Source organism: Neodiprion fabricii, chromosome 3, assembly GCF_021155785.1.
Source record: "Neodiprion fabricii isolate iyNeoFabr1 chromosome 3, iyNeoFabr1.1, whole genome shotgun sequence".
NCBI classification, from domain to species: domain Eukaryota; kingdom Metazoa; phylum Arthropoda; class Insecta; order Hymenoptera; family Diprionidae; genus Neodiprion; species Neodiprion fabricii.
The window spans coordinates 19,523,135-19,548,454 of NC_060241.1; the positions used below are offsets into that span (position 1 = coordinate 19,523,135).

The 25,320-nt window shown below is 39.4% G+C and overlaps 1 protein-coding gene and 1 long non-coding RNA gene across 2 annotated transcripts; both read right to left on the reverse strand.

Moving 5' to 3' along the window:
• Positions 1–864: 864 nt before the first annotated feature.
• On the reverse strand, positions 865–9,317 carry LOC124177209. The gene is made up of 3 exons (XR_006869550.1): positions 9,224–9,317; positions 8,290–8,405; positions 865–1,410 (listed from the first exon to the last, which is right to left on the reverse strand). It is a non-coding gene; the product is annotated as an uncharacterized LOC124177209 (long non-coding RNA).
• A 10,517-nt stretch (positions 9,318–19,834) lies between these two features.
• Positions 19,835–24,961, reverse strand: LOC124177860. Its single transcript, XM_046560738.1, has 6 exons — positions 24,660–24,961; positions 22,588–22,835; positions 22,047–22,372; positions 21,495–21,738; positions 21,048–21,328; positions 19,835–20,410 (listed from the first exon to the last, which is right to left on the reverse strand). Exons 1-6 carry the CDS (start codon positions 24,730–24,732, stop codon positions 20,173–20,175), a joined length of 1,410 nt encoding a protein of 469 aa, XP_046416694.1. The 5' UTR covers positions 24,733–24,961; the 3' UTR covers positions 19,835–20,172.
• Between the last annotated feature and the right edge of the window lie 359 nt (positions 24,962–25,320).

A 25,320-nucleotide genomic window follows, 5' to 3' on the forward strand; every position in this document is an offset into this window, starting at 1 on the left:
AATAAAAGTCGTGTCGCATCTTCGGGGCACTATATCACATCGAAAACTCGAATTGTTGTGTGAAATAACTGCGAGAAAAGGGTTTTTGGTACAGCTTATTGCAAGGTATGATTGCTATACGGGGTTTAAATGCTATGAATTATTGCGCGCGTTTTGGGGTTCGTTGCGTACATACCATGAATGTCGAATTCCTGCTATACACGTTACATGCACGTGTTGCAATTAGGCTGGTATGACAATTAATCACTGACGAAATTATTGCGAGTTAGTATATGTGTGTGTGGTAATCGATACGCGGTATAAAGTGATGGAAGGGTCATGACGGAATGTCGGAGAAAATAATTGAAACGGTTGATCACCCTTTCGGGCTAAATTTCATAGTTAATTTTAAATAGTTGCTATTTATACAGGAAGGTTTCCAACTAACGAATAATTTCACTGGCCAACGGTGGTTTTGTTGCCCTTGATATTTGAGTGGCCTCGGTAAGATTTCATGTCAACGACTCTAGAAGTGAGCGTACTTTTCTGAAATTGGCTCCAGTTATTTACTTCACCAACATTTTCATACATGACTCAAAAAATCAATATCGACATGACAGATTGGATTTTTTTTTTTGTTGAATAGTTTCGAAAGCGTTAAATTCCAAATTTTTTAGCGGCGGAACTTGGAGTGAAAAACGAAACTTTGACGAAACATCAAAGTTCCGAATGATCGAAGAATTTTTGTTCTGTAAATTTCTGGTAAAATTTCACCACTCTGATCTTTCTTTGTTTTCGATTTTCGATATTTTTACGTTCGGAATCCTGATCATTCTGATTTTCGGTTTATCTGATTTTTTACACCCGCTCGTTGAGTAAACTACACTGTGTGAGTATATTTTAATTTTCGGAATTTCACCCTATCAAAACTTTGCTCTACCGTAACTTGAATTTTCGGAATCTTGCATTTCGGAACTTTGAACCATCGGGCTTCGGCCGTTCGAAACTTTGTTGTTTGGTAAAAGTTTGATTTCTTTACGTCAAGTTTCACCACCAAGTAATTCGGAATTAGGCGCTTTCGGAACTTTTCAAATTCGGAACTTAAACCCCGCCCCTATTCTATTCGAACCGGCATACATAGTTGAGCTTTCCGTGGAGAGTTTCGGTCCATTGTCCGGTTGCTACGTGCCATTACCACCCTCGCGAGGTCGTCTAATGCCCTTTCAAGGAACGGACACCCGTTGAACGTACCTTCCAGGTACTCCTAAGGCACGCATAAACGCGCCAACATTATGCCCCCGATGTTCGGTAGCCGTTGTATTAGTTACACCAAGAACACACAAAGGAGCGGACTTTCCCTCCCGCTGGATATCCCGAGTTACAAATAGGGCCTGGTTCTCTGGTTCCATCAATATTTGCCTCTACAACTTGCTGGAATAATTCATGCAATGAGAGAAATTTTTACGTATAGCTGCGGCAATTGTACAGTCTTTTAACTATTCATTTTTATTTCTCACCGTAACCAAACAATGCAGTTCCGGGTACGAAAGGAAAATTAGTTTTTCAGCTGTAACCAGAAAATCTACCATTTATCACCAGGAGGTATCAAAGTTGAAATTTTTAATTGGCTTCAGGTTTGGTTAAATAAAAGTACTGGTCTAAACACGAAGACACTTTTTTTTGAGTATATTAAACCACATTCAAGATATAGTTTACTTTGATTTTTGCTAAGCGCAGGTTTTATAAGATCTGAACATTTTCAAGACAAAACGAAGTGAGAAAGTTTCTAATATCGAGGACCAACAAACGTACATTTACGGAATGACAGAGTAATGAATATACTGAACAAAAATTAGACATGTGTTTCTGTAGTTAAAAATGCATATTTCAATAAGTGCTGAAAAATTTGGTTGTATTTTACGAGATTTTTCCGACTTTCTTCAAGTCATTTTGAATGAGCGCTTCGGAAATAGCGAATTGAATCACATCTTAGGGATGATTGAAAACGCTTTGCGGAATAGGACTCCATTTTTCTTCCATAAGTACGATCAAAAAAATTTTCAAGTAAATCTGAAATCTTTACTTTCGGTCCTGATCGATATCTCGTGGAATGCATCTACTATTTTTGTAAAGCAAAACGGGTTCTTCTAGCCCGTGGTGCAGGTGTTCTGGTAAAAATTAAAGAGTGATGAAAAGTGTGATTAATGAATTGCAAAGAAAATAAAAAAAATAAATAAAAATAGATAAAAAATGATTGCACTAGCTTTGCGGCTGATATGCGATGTGATTTATAATCATGACGGCGATTATCATTCTTTGTTCTGATTTCACTTGTACAGCACCCTGATTCCCAGGAAAACGTTTCCGCCTCTTTTCAAGAGAAAATTAGATTTTGGCCATCTTCCAAACCTGGAAGCCTGTTATCTCTTACATTTCGTTGGGAACGAAGAGGAAAGGCAGAAAACACTTTTACCTTATGTAATATTCCAAAATGAAAGTCAATATCACCACGAAATTTATAGACTCGAAAATTGTTACAGATCCTAAAAATCCTCCGTTAGTTAGGTGACACGTATATTTGCACCGACAAATTAAACAAGGAGAGAAAGCTTGTCTGTTTGTTCCAAGTCATTTTAAAAACCAGAAAAACCGATTTGGATAATTCTTGCAACATTGGAAAGTATGTTTCCTACATATTGACATAGCCTATATTTCATTGCACTGACTTCTCAGAGTACTTACAACTAGAAAAAACTGATTCAAAACCAGTCTTACCAGAATTATCACGTGATATAAGCATCAAAAAAATGTAAGAATCTAAATGAATTTGAAAATCTGGAGGGGTAAGAATCACTGCTGTGCGATTAATCGGCTAATCGGCAAATTCGATTCACCGTTTTTTGGTTGATTTCGTTTTGATTAATCGATTGATCGAACTTGCCTCATAATAATTGTTCAGATCAATCGGTATTACGAATCGCAGCTCATTTACAATGCTCGAATTATACTCGTCTATGATTAAAAACCGATGAATCGAAACTGTCGGTTAATCGACTAACCGAAATTCTCTATTTCTACATTTCAAGCTTCTACGAAACACTCTTTACGATTTCAAAAATTCGACACAACAAAGCTTTTATTCGACGACCATCCGCTCCTCGACCCTCGCCCATCACAGTCTTTTCGTTTTGCCGTGCCTTTTTCCATTCCGGTTCCTGCGTGTATCCTTCCGCTCCCCATTATCGATCCCCTTTATCGTATCTCTAGGGTGCAACCTTAACACTCAGTTCTAATTTCCTAATGAATTATTCCTCGTCGTTGGTTGACTCTAACGTAAATGACCTTTGTGCTGCGTTTATACCCGGATCCCGGTCTAAGCCCCGAACCGGCCGTGCGAGATTTAATAACAATTAATTGAACGGAGCGTGACGAGGCGGAGGAGGACGCTGTTTTCCTTCTATATCCACGCAGGTAAACGCGCGTGAAAACACGCCCGCCCCGCTAGGTACACAAGATTAATTAACCCCGTTACTAGCGTGGATTTATAAGAGAGACGCTACGCGGACCCGGATGAAAACGGGTTGTATTGAACAACGGGCCGGATAGCAGATCATATCGGATTTAGAACGGCGAATCGCTAAATAAAACCCCTATCATTCTGCTCTAATAACTCGCTGCTGATACTCCCGATTCCGTATCAATTCTAACGCGATAACTGCGATCTCGCGTCCGATCGGTGTCAGGCGCTTCGTTTCACTTAGGTGAACCTTTTTTTCCGTTCCTATTTCTCTTCCATACTTCTCCATCTCTTTTTATTTCCCTCAGACGGATATCCGGAGACTCGGCTTCGTGAAAACTTCCCTCTGTTCGAAGAATTCATTCGTCAGTTGTGAAAACTAGCGATTTAATTGCTTACATTGAGTATACTCAGGAAAATTTTATTATTTGTAGTATTGAATTTTAGTAAAATATGGTTATCGTTACAATAACCGCTGTTCAAATGATACTGTTGGAATTTCAAGAAAATTTCACACAAATGACTGTTCAAAGTGCATGATTACAGTTGTCAAGGCAACATTCTCTGGTTACTGCAACATTATTGCAATATTTGTTTCTTTGGTTCACTATATTCTTGTGGTTGAATGATCCAGCGACATTAATTCATTGATACGCCCAAATCACATTACGTCTATAGTCACAAGAAAATATATTACGAGTGATCACAATCAAAAAGAATAGTAACGCATCCTAGAGTTTCTGGTTACAGGTAGAAAACTATTTCTTAAGGACTGTATTACAGTAACCGGTGAAACTGTAAATTTCTATCGAGCGGACGAGGTGTCCATTTTTTTCTGCGTATCAATTGAAAAAGTGAGTGAAATATTACGTTTCGGCGAGTGAAAGTTTCGACGTTGGTCACGAAGCACAAGACCTCTAGTGCAAATATTTATTGCCCGTTTCACCTTCCTTCATTTTTTTTCAGCACTTTGAGACTTTTTTGCGAAGCTCTCTTTCTCTCGAAATTTTTTTTTTTTTTTTTCCTCTTTCTCGCTCTCATCATCGTAAATGGGTACCCGCAGTATATATTTAAGTATATGTATGCACGAGGATATTTTTCCATTACGCCGGAGTTTATCACGAGGCTGAATATAAAACCCGAGAACCGTGATGAATTCGAGGCGACGCGAGGAGAAGAGAGAAAATAAGAGAGAAATAAATGACGGTAAAGAAATAAAGATAAAAAATAAAAACATGGAGAAATAAACGAAGAACAATAAATGATATACAAAGAGAGATCGAGATAAAAAAAAAATGGAGTAGACTAATCAATATACGTACATAGAGATGAGTGAAAAACCGGGAGAAAATTGCCCGGGTATCTGTATTACAGAGATAGCCAAATTGATATTCAGCCTTGAGATTTACATTCGTCGTCTTCAACGGCGATAAGACGCTGCGCCGTTCCTCGTTTCGTTTTTCCATCTTTCTTTCCGTCAAACACAAGAGCCGAAAAAAGAAGATAAAATAAAGGAAAAGCTGAAGAAGAAGAGGAAAAAAAAAATCAAATTCATATGATATCGAGGAGTTTCCTCTCCCCTGCATTCGGCGTACACGGATAGCTACTTCGGTATGCTCCAGAGCCAAGAAATACTTTTCAACTTTTTATATCGCTCCCCCACTAACACACGAGCAACGTGTGTATTCGTGCTCTTCGCATCCGCACAAAGTTGACAATACGCGGAGAGCCTGTCCTCCGAATTCGGCGTGCCAACTTCTGTTTGGAAAGTTTTCCCCATCAAAATATAGAATTTCAACCGGCGGCATGTTCGCCGTTTCTTATCGTTGAAATTTTGAACCCACTTTCAGCTAACCAGCAGCTAGTTCTTATCCAAGGGACTTCGGATCCGGGGCAAAAATGCATGACACAGGGTCGAGTTTCTACCTCCACGTTGGCTTACCATATTTCATTCCCGATTACTCGCGCAAACCCCGTGAGAACTTCCTCTATAGCGGGATTTATTCCCGCGAAAGTTTTTGAACGCGCTATTTTCTCTGCACAACCGGAAGACCCGCCCAATTTACATGGCTTTGGAATACCGGTTGATGGGGCGATGGCGTGTCTGTGTGTGTCACAAAACGTTGAGATAACGGTGCTGAGAGGTTTGAGAGCATTGCATTAACCGATTCCGTAAGAGCTTTTGATACCGGGATACGCGATGGCTTCGAATCGTTTCGTCTTTCGACATTCGAAGAAGAATTAATGAAGAATGTACCGTGAATTACAACCAGAGTTACAGCTCACGTCCAGGTTGAGCACCGTTTCCCGTTACGGCCGTCAGAAATGTCAAACATTATTTGTCGAGATAATCTGAATATTAGGAAATGTGGAAAACGATAAAAAATTCAGTTCGGACAATCAGTTAAGTCAATAATGAGGCAACTAGAATAGAACTGTCATTAAATTCTGTTAATCAGCCCGATAATGGGAGTGGTGGAATACGGTGCTCAACCTGAATATGAAATGTAAGTCAAGTTGTTAGAAAAACTCACGCGATAATGGTTACTGAGAAATTTAACCTCATTTTTCAATGCGTTCAATTTTTTATCTCAAGAAAATTCATCCTCTTGTTGACAAAAGTAGAAGCCTTAGGTGTGTGTATTAAACGTCGTACAAAGAAAGCGGAAAGGCAAGAAACCGAAAGCAAAAACTAAAGTGAGAAAAGAAAAGTAGGTCGAGTTACTTTAATCCTGATCCTCGAAGCGCTCGAGATAAAGAAATTATTGTAGACGATTTAAAAATGGAATTGTAACGAGCTGCTAAGTCAGAGTGTGTAGAAAAATTATTCCAGATTAAAAACAAACGAACATTTTAAAAACGTATATATATTTGTGGACAAAAAAGTCTCGTCCTTACTGTGACAGAGTGAAAAGAAAACACGTTTGCAATTATTTATACGCTTTAATGTGCTCGGGGAACAATAATAGGTTTTTGCAATGTTTTATTCCGATTACATTAACAAGTAAAATGAAGACGACTTGTTCACCCTGCGTGCCTTAGGTTTCAACGCTGCGTTGCTGCGCTGATGATTCTGCGACTTTGACGCAGATCCGAGAAGAAAAAGGGCGCGAAAAAAAAGAAGAAAAATACGGTGCAATTTGTTCCACGCGCTTTGAAATTCGAGCCCCAACCATTTGTGTCTTGATTCAAAGAACCCTCCGCGCCCGTGGATTTTTCTTCCCGCAGTGAGATGGAAACGAAGCGAGAACGCGAAAGAGCGACAGTGCGAATTCGAAGCAGGTACTTTCCGTCTTCAATCTGTCATTTTCGCCGCGTTCTCAGCTTAATTATAACGCTGAAGTATCAGAATTGAAGTCATATAAGTGGCAAAAAATGTTGCCGAAGACCGAAAGCTAAGTGGTGAAAACAGGTTCGAAGGATCGGTGTGCTTTTCTCGCTGGGGTGAAATTTTCCCAAAAACACACGCTCGGCCTGCATATGTTTGTGCACAAGTACATTCGCAATTATATTAGATACAAGAAGCTGCACGGAGGTTGGAATTATTTTGGAGTCTGTGGGCGCTACGAGCCCTAAAGCTTGGGGTTTAATTCAATTGTTTCCTTTCTTCGCGTGACTATATTATCAAAACGTTTCTACTGTCTCGTTCGCAGGTCAAATTTATGCCATCGGATTAACCGTGGCAAAAACTCCAACGGAATAAAGCATTACCCAGGCACCCTGGAAAAAGCAGCCCCCATCTCTCCCTCTCTCTCGCTCCCCGTACCTTCCATCTCGTTGTTCCTAAACTTTGCACTCTTCGCGCGGACGCCAACTTTCGGTAAAAATAAATCAATCAATATATTAGCCGGTTAAATACGGGAAAGAAAGATTCGCTCGGCCACGAAATACGTAAAGTGTAGAGAAATTTGTAGCGAAATTTTTTCACGTTTGCAAACGAAGATGTGCGATTTTCTTTTTTTTCTAATGGTTTTTTACGCGTGAAGGAAATTCAATTTTCAAGACGGGTTTTATCTTTCCTAGCCATCGCTAGATAAAATTTTCCGCTTTTGAAAGATTTGTCAACCCAGACGCCGAACCAAATGTGATCTTCTTTTCTGAACCAAGTTTCGAATTTCAACTTTGTCAATACTAGACAGAGGACAGATACAGAAAGGATCAAATTTGTTTTATTTTTTTTTTATCTTTGGTGCAATTCCTTCCCTGCAGGTTCGAGTTCCACAAAGAATACTGAGAACACATTTTTTCCCCAATTTCACCCCTACTTTGGAGAAAAACTGCACTTTTCACCATCGCGAATTCTGATTTACCATCGAAAAATCAGAGAGAGCTGTTTCCAGTAAGAATGGTATTTTCAGTGGTGATAACGCGTGTGAATAGTATCCAAAAAATGTAATATCGCGTATGTTTAAACAGGTCACGTGCTATATTGCCAGAGAAATGTTATACTGTGTAATTATATTTAAGCCGGAGAATCCCAGCTCCATCCGTTTGTCTCTCTATGAGTGTGTTTGCAGCCTCGGGAGCCTACATATGTACATTCTTAGCATACCAACGTCTCGTCGGTATTCTGTATATACATATACCTATATTCATTCCAGTTTACACTTTCCCGGTTTACATAATGCATTCTATGATAACACCCATATATACATATATATATATATATATAAGATATATATATATGTAGGGTAGCGAAGAGCTGCTGGTACAATAAAAAGGAGTACTCTCTTCTCTGACAAGTACCCTTGTCGTAGATTCTTTATAGAGTATGTATTACCGAGTTTACATACCAGCTAGGGGATCCTTCCTCGAGTATTTTGCAATGTGTCGGTTCAATATACTCGCCACCGCGGCGAGCAAACAACTTCGATCACTGACTCGCACTGTCGCTCTCGTAATTTTACATCTGCAACGAATTGAACGACGTGTGATAGTTTTTACAGATCTTTTTCCCAAAAGAAAAGAAAATTCCAGTAATATCTACAGCAATGTTCGTTAATAGGTTCCCAGTGGCTCACTACTTTTTTAGAATCAAAACTAGAACGAGCTTCCTTTCTAATCAAATTTTATGTGCCAATGACTAGCGACGCGAGTGACAGGAGAAACTATAACGATACGTTGATCATAGGTGAGTAAATTTTCTGTATGAAGAATACTCGTTTGAGTGTTAATTTCAAAAAAATTGAGACTCACTGAAAACCAATAATGAAAATTACTGTATATATTTATACATTGTATATGGGGGATTTTACATCAAATCGAACGAAAAAACGAGATTTTTTCCCTAACCACTTTTGATTTTCTTATCCCAGCTAGTCGAAAAATCGGCTTGTCACGATTTCTCATTTCTTGAAACTCAGATGACACATGGAAAAAGTTCCTGCACAGAAGTTTCGCATCGTTGTATGAAATTTCTAAAAATAATTTTGTGCGATTTTTCGTGCCTCGTTAAAGTTCAATTTTTATGAAAAATCTTCGAAAATCTTCCGTAACAAAATAGTGCCTTAATCGAATTGGCTGAATGTTTACACAGCATGTCTTTTTCAATACCAAAGATTGTCTGTAAGTTTCGTAGTGGGCGGAAAAATAGTTCAAAAGTTACAAGTAATAGTTTACATGAAGATGTGAAATTTCTCATCCACACGTACCATAATGCGGGGCGGTAAAAACGGTGAAAGTTGTACAATCGGTATTACGATACGTAACAAATCGTTGAATTCTTACCTTGGATGAATACTCTTCAAAAATATCGTCCGGCAACAGGGAACTCACGAATCGTAATAAATAACAGACTGAAGTACGCTCCTCAAGAAAAAGTCGTCAACTGTTATAAACAACACGCGCAACAATTGACGATCGCGCTCGACTGCGCGGCAGCGCCACGCGCAGGGTAAGCAAATTTCTTGACGCGCGGCGAAGTTTGAATCGAATTCTCGCCACTGTGTGAATATTTGTTAATATATCTTTTGAACCACTTCACCGCTCACTATGAAATTTTCAGACAACCTTTCGCATTGAAGAAGACACGCTGTGTATAAATTGTAGCCCATTCGATTGGGGCACTTTTCAGTTACGAATAATTTGCGCGCATTTTGTATGAAAACTACACCGAAACGGGATATGAAAAACACGAAAAAAATACTCTCGAGAAGTTCACAAGAGAACGTAAAATTTTTGTGAAAGAACTTTTTTCATACGTCGTCCAGGCTTTAAGTCATTCAAGTCACAGAGTCGTATATTGAGTATGCATCAAATCGACGGCAGCATGGAAGAACGCGACATCTCAAATTATGTTAGAAGAACGTGACATCTTGACCGCGGTCAAATCTTTCATTGATACGGCACTGAAATTTTTGGTACTTGAATTATACGAAGCATTTTTTTCCAATAGATTCAATAATTGTTTTAATCATTTTCACTTAATGAGTTCGATTGTATGTGAAAGTTTCTGACCATTCTGTAAGCGCAATGTAGCGTTCTGTCTAAATATCATTCCAATTCCGTAATGTATATGTAATTTATATCTTCATTTCATAAATTGACAAATTCAACGTAACTAGCATATTGAAACTGAAGAATATTTATTTGTTAAATTTGATGTCAAAGTTTTTGGTTCCTCATTATAAACGCTTAATAAATGAGAAAATGATTGAAATAATTATTGAATCTAGTGGGGAAAAATGCTGCGGATAATTTATGCATCCGAAATTTCAGTGCCGTACCAATGAAACATTTGACCTCGGAATGTTCTGCTTTCACAATTTGAGATGTCAAGTTCTTCTGGCACAATCTGAGATGTCACGATCTTCTAGCAAAATTTGAGATGTCACTTTCTTCCATACTGCCGTCGAAATTATTACATTCTTAAACTGTGAAGATCACTTCAAAACTACGAATGTGAAAAAAACTGAAAATATAAACAAAGGATTCCGCATGCATAATTTTGAATTGCTTGAAAATGATTCAAAACCCTCAATGTTCGTTAGATTTCACTTCACGGTGGTTTATTTCATTCGGAAGTAATTTTTAAAAATTTGTCGAAATAATGTTGTCTTTTTTTCAGTAATCAGTTTAATATTATCATTTGTTATTCATCATCAATATCGATTCAATGTTGTAAATTTAAATATGTCACGATTACAGCATGACGTAAAAAAGGGTTTCAGTAACTTTGTAGAAAACAGTCTTATGAATAAAATGAGCCGTCGCAAAGTGGAATCGACCGAATTTATAACACTACATTTCCAAAAATCTCTTCGAAATTTCAAATGAAGCATCAATGTCCAAGTTTTCGTTTGTTATTCCAATAGGTACGTATACGTTGTTTTTTTGTATTTTCAATAAGATCTCCGTAGTTTACAGATATAATAAATAAATACTCAATATACTACCCTCGACGTGTTTAAATGCGTAATCACACAACAAATCAATAACACATGCAAAATAATGAGAACTCTATCATGCAATTTATAAATTGCTCCTTATTCTTATTCAAGTATGTCAACGCTATTCTACTGGCGACGAAACCCTGAGTGATGTACCGTATCGTAAGTCAAATCCAGTAGCAAGCAAGGCTGTTGCATAGCCCTACACTGTTAAAAATGATTGTGAATTTACTACACATTTACTGTACAAAAGAGGTGTAAATTTACAAATTCAGTGCAGCAACGTAAATTGCAATGCATTTGTTTGAAATGTACAATGAAAATTTTTAATTTTACTAAAATTTATAGGAAAAACACAAAAAAGTAATTTGATTTCACTAAATTTTGTAGTAAATTTATTGTCTTCGTAAATTGAATCCACAGTAAATGTATGGTAAATTCATTATTCCGCATCCAGATAAAACTTCTAACAAGTGTAAGAAGTTCCGTGCAGAAATTTTTAACAGTGTAACACAGACGGTTACTTATAATATCCGAATTCAAATCTGTTTCAGATTGACTATATCGGGGTTTGCCGGTTGGGCGAAAATTCGGAGGGCTCGGATATAAGGTATAAGGCGTAATATGCGCTTGACGAAAATGAAAATCTGCCCAGGTACGGGACTCAGATACACGAGCCGAGGAGCCGGGCGTCTGATCACTAGGGTTAAAACGCGAGCGGGCGGTGCAGCGGAGAGTGGGGGAGCTTTTATGGTGGAAACTCTAAAGAGCTTCTCTACCCCCTACCCCCCAGTTAACTCAATTATCCGAAGAGCGTCGGATGCGCGAGGCGGAGAATGAAGACGAAGGTGGAAAGAGAGGAGCCGAAGTCGTTTCTGCAGGCGGGTGTGTTGCTAACTACATAGGGAATAATGGCACCATGGTAAAATAGCCAGAATCGCTGAAATAGGACAAGCGTTGCCCGGGCTGCTTAAGAGGGTTGAGAAATGGCCTCGGTAAACTCGACTGCTCAACTGCTTGACTGGCTTGCCGTCCCGTTTCTCTATCCTCCATCACCTCGGTCTCCCAGATTGTTTCACGCGATTCCCACACCGTACACAGAAACACACACACATATACACAGACACCTGATATTCCAAGTACAAACAGGCATACGCGGCGAGATTACGAAGACGCTTCGCTGTCGAGAGGGACGTAAGTATACTCGGGGATTCTTTTATGGACCTTGTATCGGCCGCCGCGGTTCTATTTCGTTTAAAGAAACCTCCGTCAAACAGCCCCGTATACTTGCGGATTTTTACCTACGTCCAGAGCGGATAGGCGGACGTATAACCGCATTGTAAAAAAGAAGGGATCGCGTACACGTGATCACAGTGATTCTGAAACGTCCAAGTTTCTGGAGAAGTCCGTGACGTTGGTAATGCAATAGTTAGAGCATATGCTAATGGAATTAGCTTTGCATTCACATGCTCGTTATAATCCGTCTCTGTCATTCTACGCTTTATTGGTCGATACGTTTCCTCTCAGCCAATAAAATGCAGAGTGAGAGAAACGGAGTATCCCGAGTATATATCTCGCTCTTTCGTCATCTCGGCTGCAGTTTTCGCGAGGTTGACGACATGGGTAGCTACCTCCAGCGGTATATACTCTAAAATCCAAAATCTTGAATTTTGTATTTATAGGTTAGATTCGATGGTCATGGATTATGTTGCGGTTACAGAGATCAAAACCGTCGAATTTCGGATTCAGAATTTAGATTCGACGGTCGTGAGTTATAGTTTGGCCGGCAGAATTACGGTATTTCCACAATCTTTATAGTTTTTCCATTTACTCTTTTGTACCTGCCGTACCCGAGATGGGGACTCATCGTTAGTCTGATCTACGGTCAGAAACAAACTATTTACCGTATTTTGACAAAGCTGAAATTAAACATAATTTTAATAACGATATTGTAAGCCTGTATTTTAGCACGGTAGATATTTTCCACGGTTCTAACATCCCGGCAGTTACCTCTGTTACTGTTGCACTCACTCTAATCCAAGGACCACTTTTCGTTCCTTTAGATATCTGTCTGGTTATCTGTTCCAGTAACAGGCCTACTTCTGTTGACAAAAGCTACTTAAGAGATTAATAGATACGAAGTTAAATCAACTTTCATTAACTTTATTATAACAACAAAACGTATTTCAACTGGGTGCCGGATCGAGACTGTTGCACACAGGCAGTTGCGTAACGAGTATGGTTCATATAGATTGAGATTGCCGCCCGACGGTGGCGACTCATCAAAGAAACTATTTCAGAATCACTGCATCCGAGTGTACAAATCTACCTTCTGCAGAACTGTTCGACATGTGGTCACTGTTATACCTACGCTTTTGCGATTCGGGCTTGATCGGGTTTTTTTTTGTTTTCCTTTTAATGTAATATTCCGAGACGATTTTTCGAGAATTTCATTGTCCAGTTATCTCTTTGAAAAACACACACACCAAATATATATATACATATATATATATATATCTTAGATAAATCTTGGACGGTCAAACGAGACGACTTGACAATAATGAGAGTATGGTCAAAGATGCTGAAAAGATGACTTCTTCAAACAATTTTCATTTCAACGTTCGGTAAAGGCAAATCAGGCATACCTACTCATGGATTTGATAGGTCAAAGTTAATGAGGACGACAAAAGAACCTGCACCTCATGCAGAGATGAAAGTACGTTGGTACTGTTTCGTGAAGTCAGTGATCAAAGCCTCGGACAATGCAGACAAAGATTCTTTACGGAAAAGCAATTTCACTCTTTTCGATACGAAAAGCTCAAAGGTAGGCAGCTGAGAATCTCTGCTAGGCGTTAAAGAAACATTACACGTACAAGCGGTGGAAAAATATCAGAGTATCATGTGCTACTCTAACAGATTTGTTGGAAACGAGTATTTCGTGTGTCAGAAACTCCAGCAACTGTTTAGAAAGTGTAACCGAAGCTACGTTATCAAGTTAAATGTAATTCAAAAGCGTAGAAAGAGTTCTTTGACATGTCGGTCAGAAAAGAAGACGTCGTTAACTGTCAACTGTCAACGTTTCAACCCTGGGTGTGACTTCTCCTCGGGATACATATTTATTAATCTAATTACACAAAAGAATAAACGAAATTCATCACAAGTCTTAGTTGACAATCAGTGAGCATTGAGAGAGTCAGTGAGACTGACCTTAAATTAAATTCGACAATTAGAGATGACACAGAAGTTCAATGACACTTCAAATTCAGACGGGTAGAACATGTCGTTATAGGGAATGGGTTATTAACTTGAGATTGTACTCACCAAGGTATCATTACGTCTTCCTTCTCTCAAATACTTCACAAGACTGACGAACTGCGGCGCTGAACAAGAATCAGTTATTACCTGTCGCTCTGGACACACAAGAGCGTGACATGAAAATAAACAGTCTAGGCTCGACACATCGCCCTTGTATACAATAGATATTAGTCTTTGTACACACACCTTTACTATATATGAAACCAACAGTCATAGACTTATCCAATTTTTGAATTTCACGATGAAGAACCACACGTAGGACGAGTTTATTTGTACTCCGCGAACCAAACTGGCAAACGGATATTAGAGAACAAAGAAAGAAATATCATTGCATATTTAAGTTTCTTTAATTTGAGGCTAGTCTCATTTATTCTCTCGATATTCACTGATTGTAAACTGAAAATTTTGGTGAATTTTATTTATTCTTTTGTGTAATTGGATACATGAATATGTTAAGGAGGGCTCACATCTTGGGACGAAACGTTGACATTTAACGACGTATTCCTTTCTGACCTATGTATCCAAGGATTCTTTCTACGAAATAAATTCTGAGGTAAAGATTCCTGTTTCCAGTAACCCAAAAGTCCTTGTGATCCGGCAAAAAAAGTTTTGATCACCGAAAACACAACATCAGAGAAATCACATCGACGTATTATTTTTTATTAGTGAAAAATTCATACGGTTCATCCCATTTCGACAAACACTCGCTGTGTTACTTTATTCTCTAACGACTACACAGACGGTTTCGTTTCACCAACTTTTTCGCGCTGACTGTACGTTCCATAAAGCATTGTTAAAGCTACACGGCATGTACCAGGTGGAAAAATATCCAAGAATTATACGTTACTGCATCAGATTCGAGGTTAAGGTACCTTTCACGTTCCGCACACTCTGCCGGCTGTAGAATGTAATACATTACCACTCCAGGTTCTACTGCAGAAATAGCGCAATATCGTGTAGCTGGCGAGTGAAAACGAGTCAGAAGCCGGGTACGCGATCCCATTTGAAGAAATGAAATGAACCAGGGCAGCTCGAACAATGGTTTATATCTTTTGCGGTGGATTTCCATTCCCCGTGCTCTCTTTTCTTTCCTCCTTTATTTTTCCCTTTCTTTCATCCGACGTGAAGACAGGCTCCTCGATTCTTTTCCGTTCACCTTCCGCGCAGGCGATACTCACCCACCGCCACCACCCTGGCATATGTCGAGGACCCTAAGCGCTCGCAATCTACCCGAGATGCCTACGTTGTTCCCGTTAACTCGATTCGCCGGTCGAAACATTCACCCAACGTTCGAAGGGGCTAAGGGTAAGTTACCACTTGGGGGTGAAGCGAGGGCGTAAACTATGCGGGTGTGTATAACACCATCCCCGATATCAGCAGCCCTTGCACTCTACGCAGTACACAATTCTGTAAGGTATATCTCCACCGCTTACTGCACACCCCTTGTGAAGCTGGTTTTACGATCTACTCGAAGCCCGCGATCTCGCCCAGAGTTGAAGGAATGTCGGACCGTCGTCAAATACGCAAAATCGTAGTTTACAACAGTTCACTGAGAGAAATTTTTAGTTCCGGTTTTTTCTCATTACGATCACTGTTATTAGATTTTCTTGTAACTGTTGCGAAAATTTAATGCTTCTGCAGCAATAAATTGACGTTGAAGCCTTGTTTAACTAAAAAAGTAGAGTAAGCCGAACAAACTGACTTTGCGTTGCAATTACCGAAAAAGGATCGACAATACCGCAAAATGTTTACGTGTACCTCGTTTTTCCTTATTTCAACAATATTCAAACAGTTTTTTTGATGATACCTCTTTTACTGAATTTTTCTAGTTACTGTAACAAATGAAATTTTTCTCAGTAATTAAATCTCTTCAAACTTTGGGAAATGATAAGGCTCATGATTATGCTTGTGTCTTGGCTGGAAGAGATTCGGAAAATTGACGGAAACAGTCTAGTATTTGCAGCTATAGTTACAGAATGCTAATGTACCTAAATCAGATATTTTTTGTACTTTGCTATCAATTTTCAAAACATTTCTCAGCCAACCCTCAAGCCCATTTATAAATCGTACATCATTTCCCAAAGTTTAAAGAGATTTCATTACTCACAAAAAGTAAGAATTGTGAAATACGATTTGCCTGGATCTGATGGAGGTCCCTTTTAAGGGAGTTGCTTGGGAAAAAATTAGGATTCATTGATATTTGAAAGTTTGAACGAACGATGCTTTTGAGGAAAAATTTTAACAACTGTTTGAATTTAAATCTTGCGAAATACGGGACCATTGAATGTACCAAAGATTAACGTGTTTTGTTTTAAAATGATTTGGAATTTTCTTTACCATAGAAACCGGTTTCATTTTATATAAATCCTACTGCATATTAATAAGGTTATCTTCTCTCGTCTTTGAAAAATTCAAAAATATGTAAATCGTTTCGTGGTAAATTAATTTCACATTATACATGACACGTACAATTTTTATAATCTACAGACTAAGTGTATAAGTTTCCAGATAGGGGTGCGTGAAGGGTTGCGCGACCCCGTGGGAAAGCATACAGTGTTGTATAAATTTGGTGCAAATTTAGTCTCACTTTTCATCCTGACGCAAATAGCATTGATAATCTCTGCATCTACTTACCTCTTTCTTTAAAACGATGACGTCAAGCCTGAGCTAAAAGGATCCCAGCATCCTACATATATCCGCGTTACGCGCTGGATTTCCATTTACGGTTATGATAACCTACTGCGAAAAATGTTCTTGAGAAATGAAACTTTTCCGTTGTTACTGGTTCACTGACTGTGGAAACGAACGTCGAGTTTCACTATCAATGAACGGGCGAATTAAGAATGTTCATTAAAATTATAGAGATGTAAATAAAGAACGGCTGGATACGAAACGACGTATCTCGTGCAATCGGTTGCGAGTAATTGCGGGGCACGTTATCCAGGGATGAATAAATCAGCGAATGAATGAATATGAGATGACCAGATAAGTGAATTCATACACTCACATGCAAAAATCACTGAGAAATTGTATAAATTATGTAAAAATTTTAAACATATGGAAGGATTCGTCGATCTCTTCTAGACTTCCTCCTCGATCGCCGAGTTTTGAAAATCTTATACATTTAAGAATGTCATTATAAATTAGCCTGATGACGACAGGCTGGGCTCGCCGAAACGTCGCAAAAGGAAAATTAAAATATGCAAACCACACATCCTCAAATAGTCTGACCCTTACCGACGAATCCTTCCACATATTTAAGAAAATTCAAGGGTCACGAAAAATTCCCATTGTAAAAGTTTTAAATGAACTAAAAATTGGTAATACTGCGGTATATAAATTGTGGAATGATAAGACTGACATAGTCGTACGTATCTATGATTCCAAAAAATACACTTCTTCCGAAGAGGATCAAAATTCACCGGCAATTTTCCTGCATGATGAAAATCTATTTTTTTCTTCGACAAAGAAGGGTAAAATTCAAGATGGGAAGTCTTACATAGTACTCCATAATTTATGAACACCCCTTGAACGCACGTCACGCTTTTTCAAGTCCATTGTACCGAAGCTTGCACCTCTTTTTCTCCACTTATATTACCATAGAACGTCGACAATGGAGAGTAACGAAAATCGGTTTGTACGATGTAAGTGAGGCGCTTATACACACAACCAAGCGCCGCAAGGGTTAGTAAAATAATTTCAAGGTGAAAACCATCCCTTGGCGGCAATAGTTTCGCGTCGTAAAAACTACACGTGTAACATGCGTAGCAGTTCTGGAGAATTTTCGTGGACGAATCGGCCGGACAGTCTGAATCAAAAGTTAGAAAAAGAGAAACAAGCGTATTGAAAATTTTCAGATACATTGTTGGCGCCAGTGATGGTGAACACAAATGAGACAACATTCTTATTTTGACGGAAATGAATATGATCGAGTTCGAATAACACAGGCTAAGATGTTAAAAATTTTGGAAAAGGTTTTACGAATAGAACGTTCAGAATGATTAATCCCTGGTCCATCTTGAACCCACTTTTAATATTTTTGAGCTTCTTTTGTTCACTCTAGTTCGTCAGAGATCATCTGGGAAAAAGCTTACAAACACTTATCTCCAGAGCGGATAAAAATAGATTTGCGTGAGGACGATACGATGGATGTTCGTCAGAAATTAAACTCGCGTGTTACAACTATACTTCAAGACGACATTCATTCAGTGTTGTTTATGTAATTTGTTGGGATTTGGTGAGCGAATAAAATCGGAGCGAAAACATTAAAATTGGATGAAAGTCAGAAATTTAGTCATTCTGAAGGTTCTAATCGTAAACGGTTGTCTCTAATTGCTGATTAGATAATCCTTTCTCATTCTTACTGAAGAATTTGTTCAAGAATTGTTTCTGTAACACTGTAAAGAAGCTATTTCATTCGTGTTCACCGTCATTGGTGCAAACAATGTTGTTGAATATTTTTAAAACGGTTTTTTCTCTCTCAGCTTGACTTAACTTTTGGTTACAACGGTCCGGCGATTCATCCTTAAAACCCATACATGCAGATGTACCCGAGCACATTTCCGACGAGGACCATACTGCTCTTTTATGAAGCTTGGGTACCGCGTTATACGGTCCGTGTAGAACCAGCTCCGAGTCAGAGGTTCCCTGAGGATGATTCCTGATTACATAGTACACCCAATTCCTACGAAGCAAGTCCTTTTGAGGGGGTTTCGGGCCGGGGGGAAGCCGAGGTTAATATTTTAGATGTGGCTTCGAACCGACCACGCAGGTCTCTGGATACACCCGCTGCGTTTGTCTCTGAGTAATTCTCGCAACCCTTCTCAGCCATTCGCGACAACGTTGAAGTTTTCTTTTCGAAATGTATGTACGTATTATGATAAAAACGAAAGAAAGAAGTTCCAGACATTCAAGTATTCGAGTAACGTCGGCGTCAATTTTTAACTCGATCAGTCCATTTTGATAATTAGCCAGTTAATTCACCGTTCTTCTTTGATTGTTATTCCGTGCCTTGAAATCGCGTTTGAAACGGAATCTGTTGAGTTCGTGTTTCCAAAAGTAACTTTTGCGTCTCGAGTGATTCTTTTCTTCTTCGGTTTCTGTTGCTCGTTTTTCCCTGTCTTTCAACCTCGTTGTACGAATCGTCCAAGTAACGATAAATCCATTGACTTTTTTCCGGGCGAATATTATTATCCGACGAAAAAGTTTTTTAGGCCAGCTTCTGCTGACTGCCTTATTTACGTTGGAAAAAATTTTAACAACTACGAGAATTAAGTATTTCACTTGAGACATAATAGTATGAATATTTAATTGAACCGATATGTTTGCCCCATAAAATTCTTGATTCGCTCCCAAAAAGCCTATCAAATTCATTTTCCCAATCTTCTGCAATCAAATTAATTAATTCATACATTTTCTATAACAGCTCGTTAGATCGGAAATTGATTTTTTCTTAACCTGGGATCTCTTTTTAAAATAAACCTAGAGTTGGGAACAATTATAGCATTCGAGATATTTGCTGATCATAAAAATGTTCAGGTTGAGAGCTTCGACGGATGTTTTTTCTTATCCGACGCATATTTTACATATTGCGATGAACTATTTCCTAAGTACGGAATGTAAAAACCGGTCACAATTTTTAATTATGTACCTGTATATTATTTAATAGGAAAATCTTGTCTTTTCTCAAACATAAAGAGATAGAGAGATAGTATTATATGAATTATTTCAACGTATCTCGGTTCCCCTGATTTTCTCTCCCACCTTGCAAGACTTTTACTTTCCGTCCATACTTATTATAATTATGTAAATTACAATGCTGTGTATATATGCATAGATATTATAAATAAATCGTTCGTTACACGACATCCCGTAAACATGTGCATCATTGATTTCATAAGTTTTGTCTCTTATTATTGTCAAAAACAAACTAATTGCTGTAGAATCATTAATGCGATAGACGATGGAAAATTTTTACGACGGGCCACGTTCCTCCTCGCTTTCTGAATACGGTCCAAATTCTTCGTCGGTTAACTTCTGCTGCGGTTCTTCAAGATCAGTTTCCTCCTCCACCGGAAAGCCGCGGAGCCGCCTCGCCTGTTCCTCGATCTCGGGTAGCTTCTCATAGACCAGTTTCTCCACATCAACATTCTCCAGCTCGCTTTGCAGCCGTCGCTTTATCGGCCCCTCAATGGCGTCCATTATCTGGTACCTGAAACACCAGGTGCTTACAGCTTTTAGAGATAAAAGCTCTCCATGAAAATTAATCCGAGGCTTGTTGAAATGATAGAAGATTCAGCAATCGGTGTGGTAAAAATGTGGGAAACGGTACCCCGAAGAGTGTCGACGAAATGGTGAAAAATGATTTTGCAGCTTTATCTGACAAGAATATTCAGTCGACTCATCGCAAACAACTCAATCATAAGGATCACTGTAAGACGTGGTATGCGTTTTCTTTCGGTAATTTGACGGTGTAAAAAGCTAGATGTACCATTTATGGTCAGTCTACTATTAGTGGCCACCAATGTGAAATTTCGTACTTCTTAATTTGGCTCACTTCATCTATACGCCATCCAATCGCCGGACCAACAATAAGCTCCGACAGTGAGCAAGTTTTATACAGAAATTTGAATACGCAGCAATAATAGCACACTTGATGGTTAGAGGATCAGTTTTTAGGTAGATCAAAGTACTTTAATACCACATGTGGACATAACCTGCAATTACTCATAACGAATATAACCACAAACGGCGGGCAAAACTATTGAATTGAGGAGAAAAGAGTGAGGCAAATCTGAAGATAAGGAAATTGTGGAACGGAGAAAGAATGAATGGCAATTCGTTTAAACCTGAGTAAATTGGGTAGTATGTTGATGCCGGCTTCCATGAGGTAGTCGATGGTACCGGCTCCGTGAACGCGGGCTTGCACGTTGCCGAGTTCTAAATCGAGTTCCTCGAGGGTGGCTCTTTTCCGAGTATCCAATGGCTGACTGAGCGTCAATTTCACCCTGACGTATTCAACGGTGAATGATACGGTTCCCACCCTCGACAGGACCCCACCGATTACGCTCACCTCCCAGTGCGTCCTTCCCTCAATCTCCTGGGTCCCGACGTCAATGCCCGCGTAAACCTTTCATCATATTACGGATATTTTAAAAGACACGTCACCGTGTTACGGGGTTCGCGATGCGATAGCGCGAAGCGGCGCCGATACATCAACCCCGAGTGAACTATTCAATTCTTTCATCCCCCCTTTTCCTTTCATTCCTTATACAAGCGGAGGAAAGCCGCCTCACCGTTCCGTTCTTCATCGTAAGCGTAACGTTCCCCATTCTGTAAAAACTCGCCAGTCCCGTAACCCACGTGTGAGACGTTGTGGCTGCGAATACCCCTATGCTCTGGGTGCGGTCCTCCAGCTTGTACGGGTCATAGCCCATCCTCGAAACCTGGTTACGCGCCTCTGCGATAGCCATATCAAACGGCGATATGGAGTTCGGGAAGTACTGCGGCAGTTGTGATATCTGCTTGTTCACCTCACCCCTGGATTCAGAATACGAAAAGCAAATCAGATCACAGCGAAGAGCAACACCTCGTGTACGTCTGGAGCGTACATCTGATTTTTCAGGACTTTGAGACTTCGAAAGTATTAGTGACTTAGCGAGACTTCAATTTATTTAACACGACTTTAGGACTCGTAACTTAAAGTGACTGCCCGTGACTTCGTGACTTCACGAGATTAATTGACTTTCAGAAACTTCATTTGACTTCCGGAGTGGTTACCCCCTTGGATCAAACATTGCACCCCTTCAGGAAATTGATAAATATGGGAGTGATTTTCGAATACTTACTTCACGTTGGTGTTGACCTCCTTGAGTATGAACGGCTTAATGCTGTCGAATATGAAAGTGCCGATGGTATTGAGGAAGCTTTGGAATACCGAGGCCAAAAGTCCGAGGTTCTCGAAGTTAATATCGATGTTGACGAACGTCAAGTCCATGTCGATGTCTTGCGCCTGGAGCCTTCCGCTCTGGCTAACCTCGAGACGCGCGACACCGTTGACTTCAACTCCCGTCAACTTCACCGTGAAATTGCCGGCTGAACTGCCGGCAAACCACGATGTCAGCGTGTAAGTTCCTCGGATGTCCAAAGCCTCCATACTCAACGCAATCTCGACCTGAAAAAGGAAATGTGTTGGAGGATAAAAGAAAAAGCAAGAAGCGTCAAATATTCAAAGGAGGAGAAAGCTTGGACTGGCTGAAGAGACGGCTCAACAAAGGACGAGAATAAAGCGTTGGAAATGCAAGGTAGTAGATAATTGATAGAGAAGCATGACCAGAAAGTAAGTGAAGTACATGATTGGTAGGACGGATGGGTCGGCGATAGGCTGACCTGCATTGCGGCGATATTTGCGTGTATCTGGTGTATCCTAAATTTGGCCAGTCCGTAGACTTGAATGTCCTTGAATTCCATGGTGTAGACCGAAAAGGAGTTCTTCATGTCCGGCACGTTCATGGGATCGGGAATCGGGGCACCGGGAAGTCCGATGGGATCTTCCTGTTGGTAGTGTTCCAGGATTACTCGGATTTGGTCTCTAATCCGTTTCTCTCCCTCGGCCAGTTTATCCTTGTCCTCGTCATCTGCCAGAATTATTCAAACTGTGTTAGGAGTCGCGCATCGTTTACAGCCGCAACGATCTCTTGATCCTTGGTACCAGCTGAATTTCCCTTGCCCTATACTCACGTTCTGAGCTACCCTCCCTCCCCTCATCTCCCCCCACCCACCCTTACCCGACACCGCCGCGTGCCAAATAAATAAGGAAAGGGGAGCAAATGGTTGACATCGAGTCCCACTTGTGAGGAAAGGATTCTATATTTCGTTATCTCGATGCGATAGCGGATTTTTTTCGTTTGAAAACATCCTCTTACCGTATTTTCACAGATCAGCGACGACTGAGGAAGATGTGGTTGGCTAAATTAGTCTTACGTTGAGTATACGTATCACATTGTTACTCTCTTAAGTTACGTGAAAATCTTTTTGAATCCTTTTGAAGATATGAAAATAAAAAGGAGCGAAATAACTGAAACTAAAAACTTGGATATCGATGTGTCATTTTAAATCGTGACAAAGCGTTTGAAAATCTAATAGATATTTTCGATTTTACTTTACGGTGGCTCATTTTATTTAGAAATTATTTTCTACAAATTTGTTGAAATGCTTTCTTTTATCATGTTGGCAAAGTCAAATATTTTGCTTTTGCAGTATTGAGCCGATGTCATACATATGATGACGTGATGAAGATACTGCAATGTGTAGATAAAAAAAAACTAAATAAATAAAAATAAAAAAATAACGAACAAGAAAAATCCAATCCAGTCACTTTGTAGAAATTAGTCTTATGAATAAAATTAGCCATTGTAGAGTGAAATCGAATGAATCTACATCATTGTTAACTATTTTGAAGCTATTCGAAACAAAGCACTGATATTTTAGCTTTCGCTTATTATTCGAATAATTGCTATTTTTAAATTTTCCAAGAGATCTTCGCAGTTGGTGAATATGTCAATTCGATTAATTAATATGCAACGCACAACTGTCTCGTATTAAAATTAATCAAGAGTGTGGATTCTTGGCCAACCAACCTCCTTAATCAATTTGCGAATAAACTATTCTGAAAATCTAGAGGGGTTTGAACATTTATCAACTTTGATTCACGTCTGACTGTGAGAATTCAGGATGGCAACGAATCCCTAAGATTTTCAATATTTCAGAAACTATGAGTGATTATGAAAGATCTGGCGAGTTGTTAACTCCCGGAGAATCTTGCGTGATTATGCAATATAATTTAAGAATCCTGAGGAAAAGTCGTTCTCACTAATGTCAAGAGAACTTGTGTACCTATGACTTTATACAGCAGTACGCCGTTATTTGATGCAGATTCAGAGAATACAGATGCTTGAGAAGATTTTACGAGTTAATATTATACGCGTCATATTTCTCAATCGAGATAGATTTTTTTCAACAAATATTGACAACGTAAAAAGTTGACGAATAATTTGATTGCCAGAGTGATATTCAAATATTCCATTGAAATGTCGCAATCTGTTACGGCTGCGGAATAATAAAGCAGTTCGGAACATTGACCAATATATCTGTTTGCTGCAGAGGGGAAAAAATCCGAATTGAAGAGAACGAGTAACAAGCACAATGCGACGCTCTCTTTCTACGTTCAAACAAATTGTCATTCGACAGAAAAACCATGGAATCTCATAAAAAATGAACATTTTCAATAAGTTTAAAACACTCATAGTGAATTCACGATCTTGAAGAACGCGAGTATCGAAGTTCTGCCACAAATTCCGCACTTAACGGCGATGCGTAAATTATTCACGACTGCTGCACTAACGGAGAGAAGCAAAAATACCTAATAATGATAACAACAATAATGTGACATTTATAAATACCTTTTGCGAGGATGGAATGTAAAAGAACTATAAAAACGCAGCACAGAACGATACCAAACTTGATGGAATTCATTTCACGGTAGTTTCAATAACTGGCATCAGGATCAGTTACGATCTATGGTATTTTTGCACCGATCAATAAATTGGAAAACACGAATTCCGGCACAGTGATTCTCATGAAACGCGTGCAACACTTGATGTGGACGAGAAGCAGACGAGCTGCGTCCGGGACAGGAAACACTACTACGTAGGTAAAACCAAACGATACTCGCACTTCCCTATCGGTTTGTGTGGATGGTTGGGTCGGGGCTAAGTCAGCCGAGAATCGAATCATGCAGGTCATTAGGAGAGAGCTCGGAAACAGAGGGGGAACAAGAGGTCAAGGGTCGCCAGTTATCTCTTGGACGTCCGTCTCTAGCCCCTCTGTTTCTCAATGTCGGCTCGCGTTGCCCCGTCGCATTATGCTGAAATACGTACGACAATACGACAAATCCCGCGTATTATAATAATCCGATAGCCGCTCGAAGGAGGGAGGAGAAGAAATAATTAATAAAGAATAGGCGAAAGAGGGTGAATGAAGAAGTGACGCGATAGAGTTCATAGAATTTCCGACTCATTTATACGCCCACGCGCGTCCAAGGAAATTCCTTATTTTTCACTC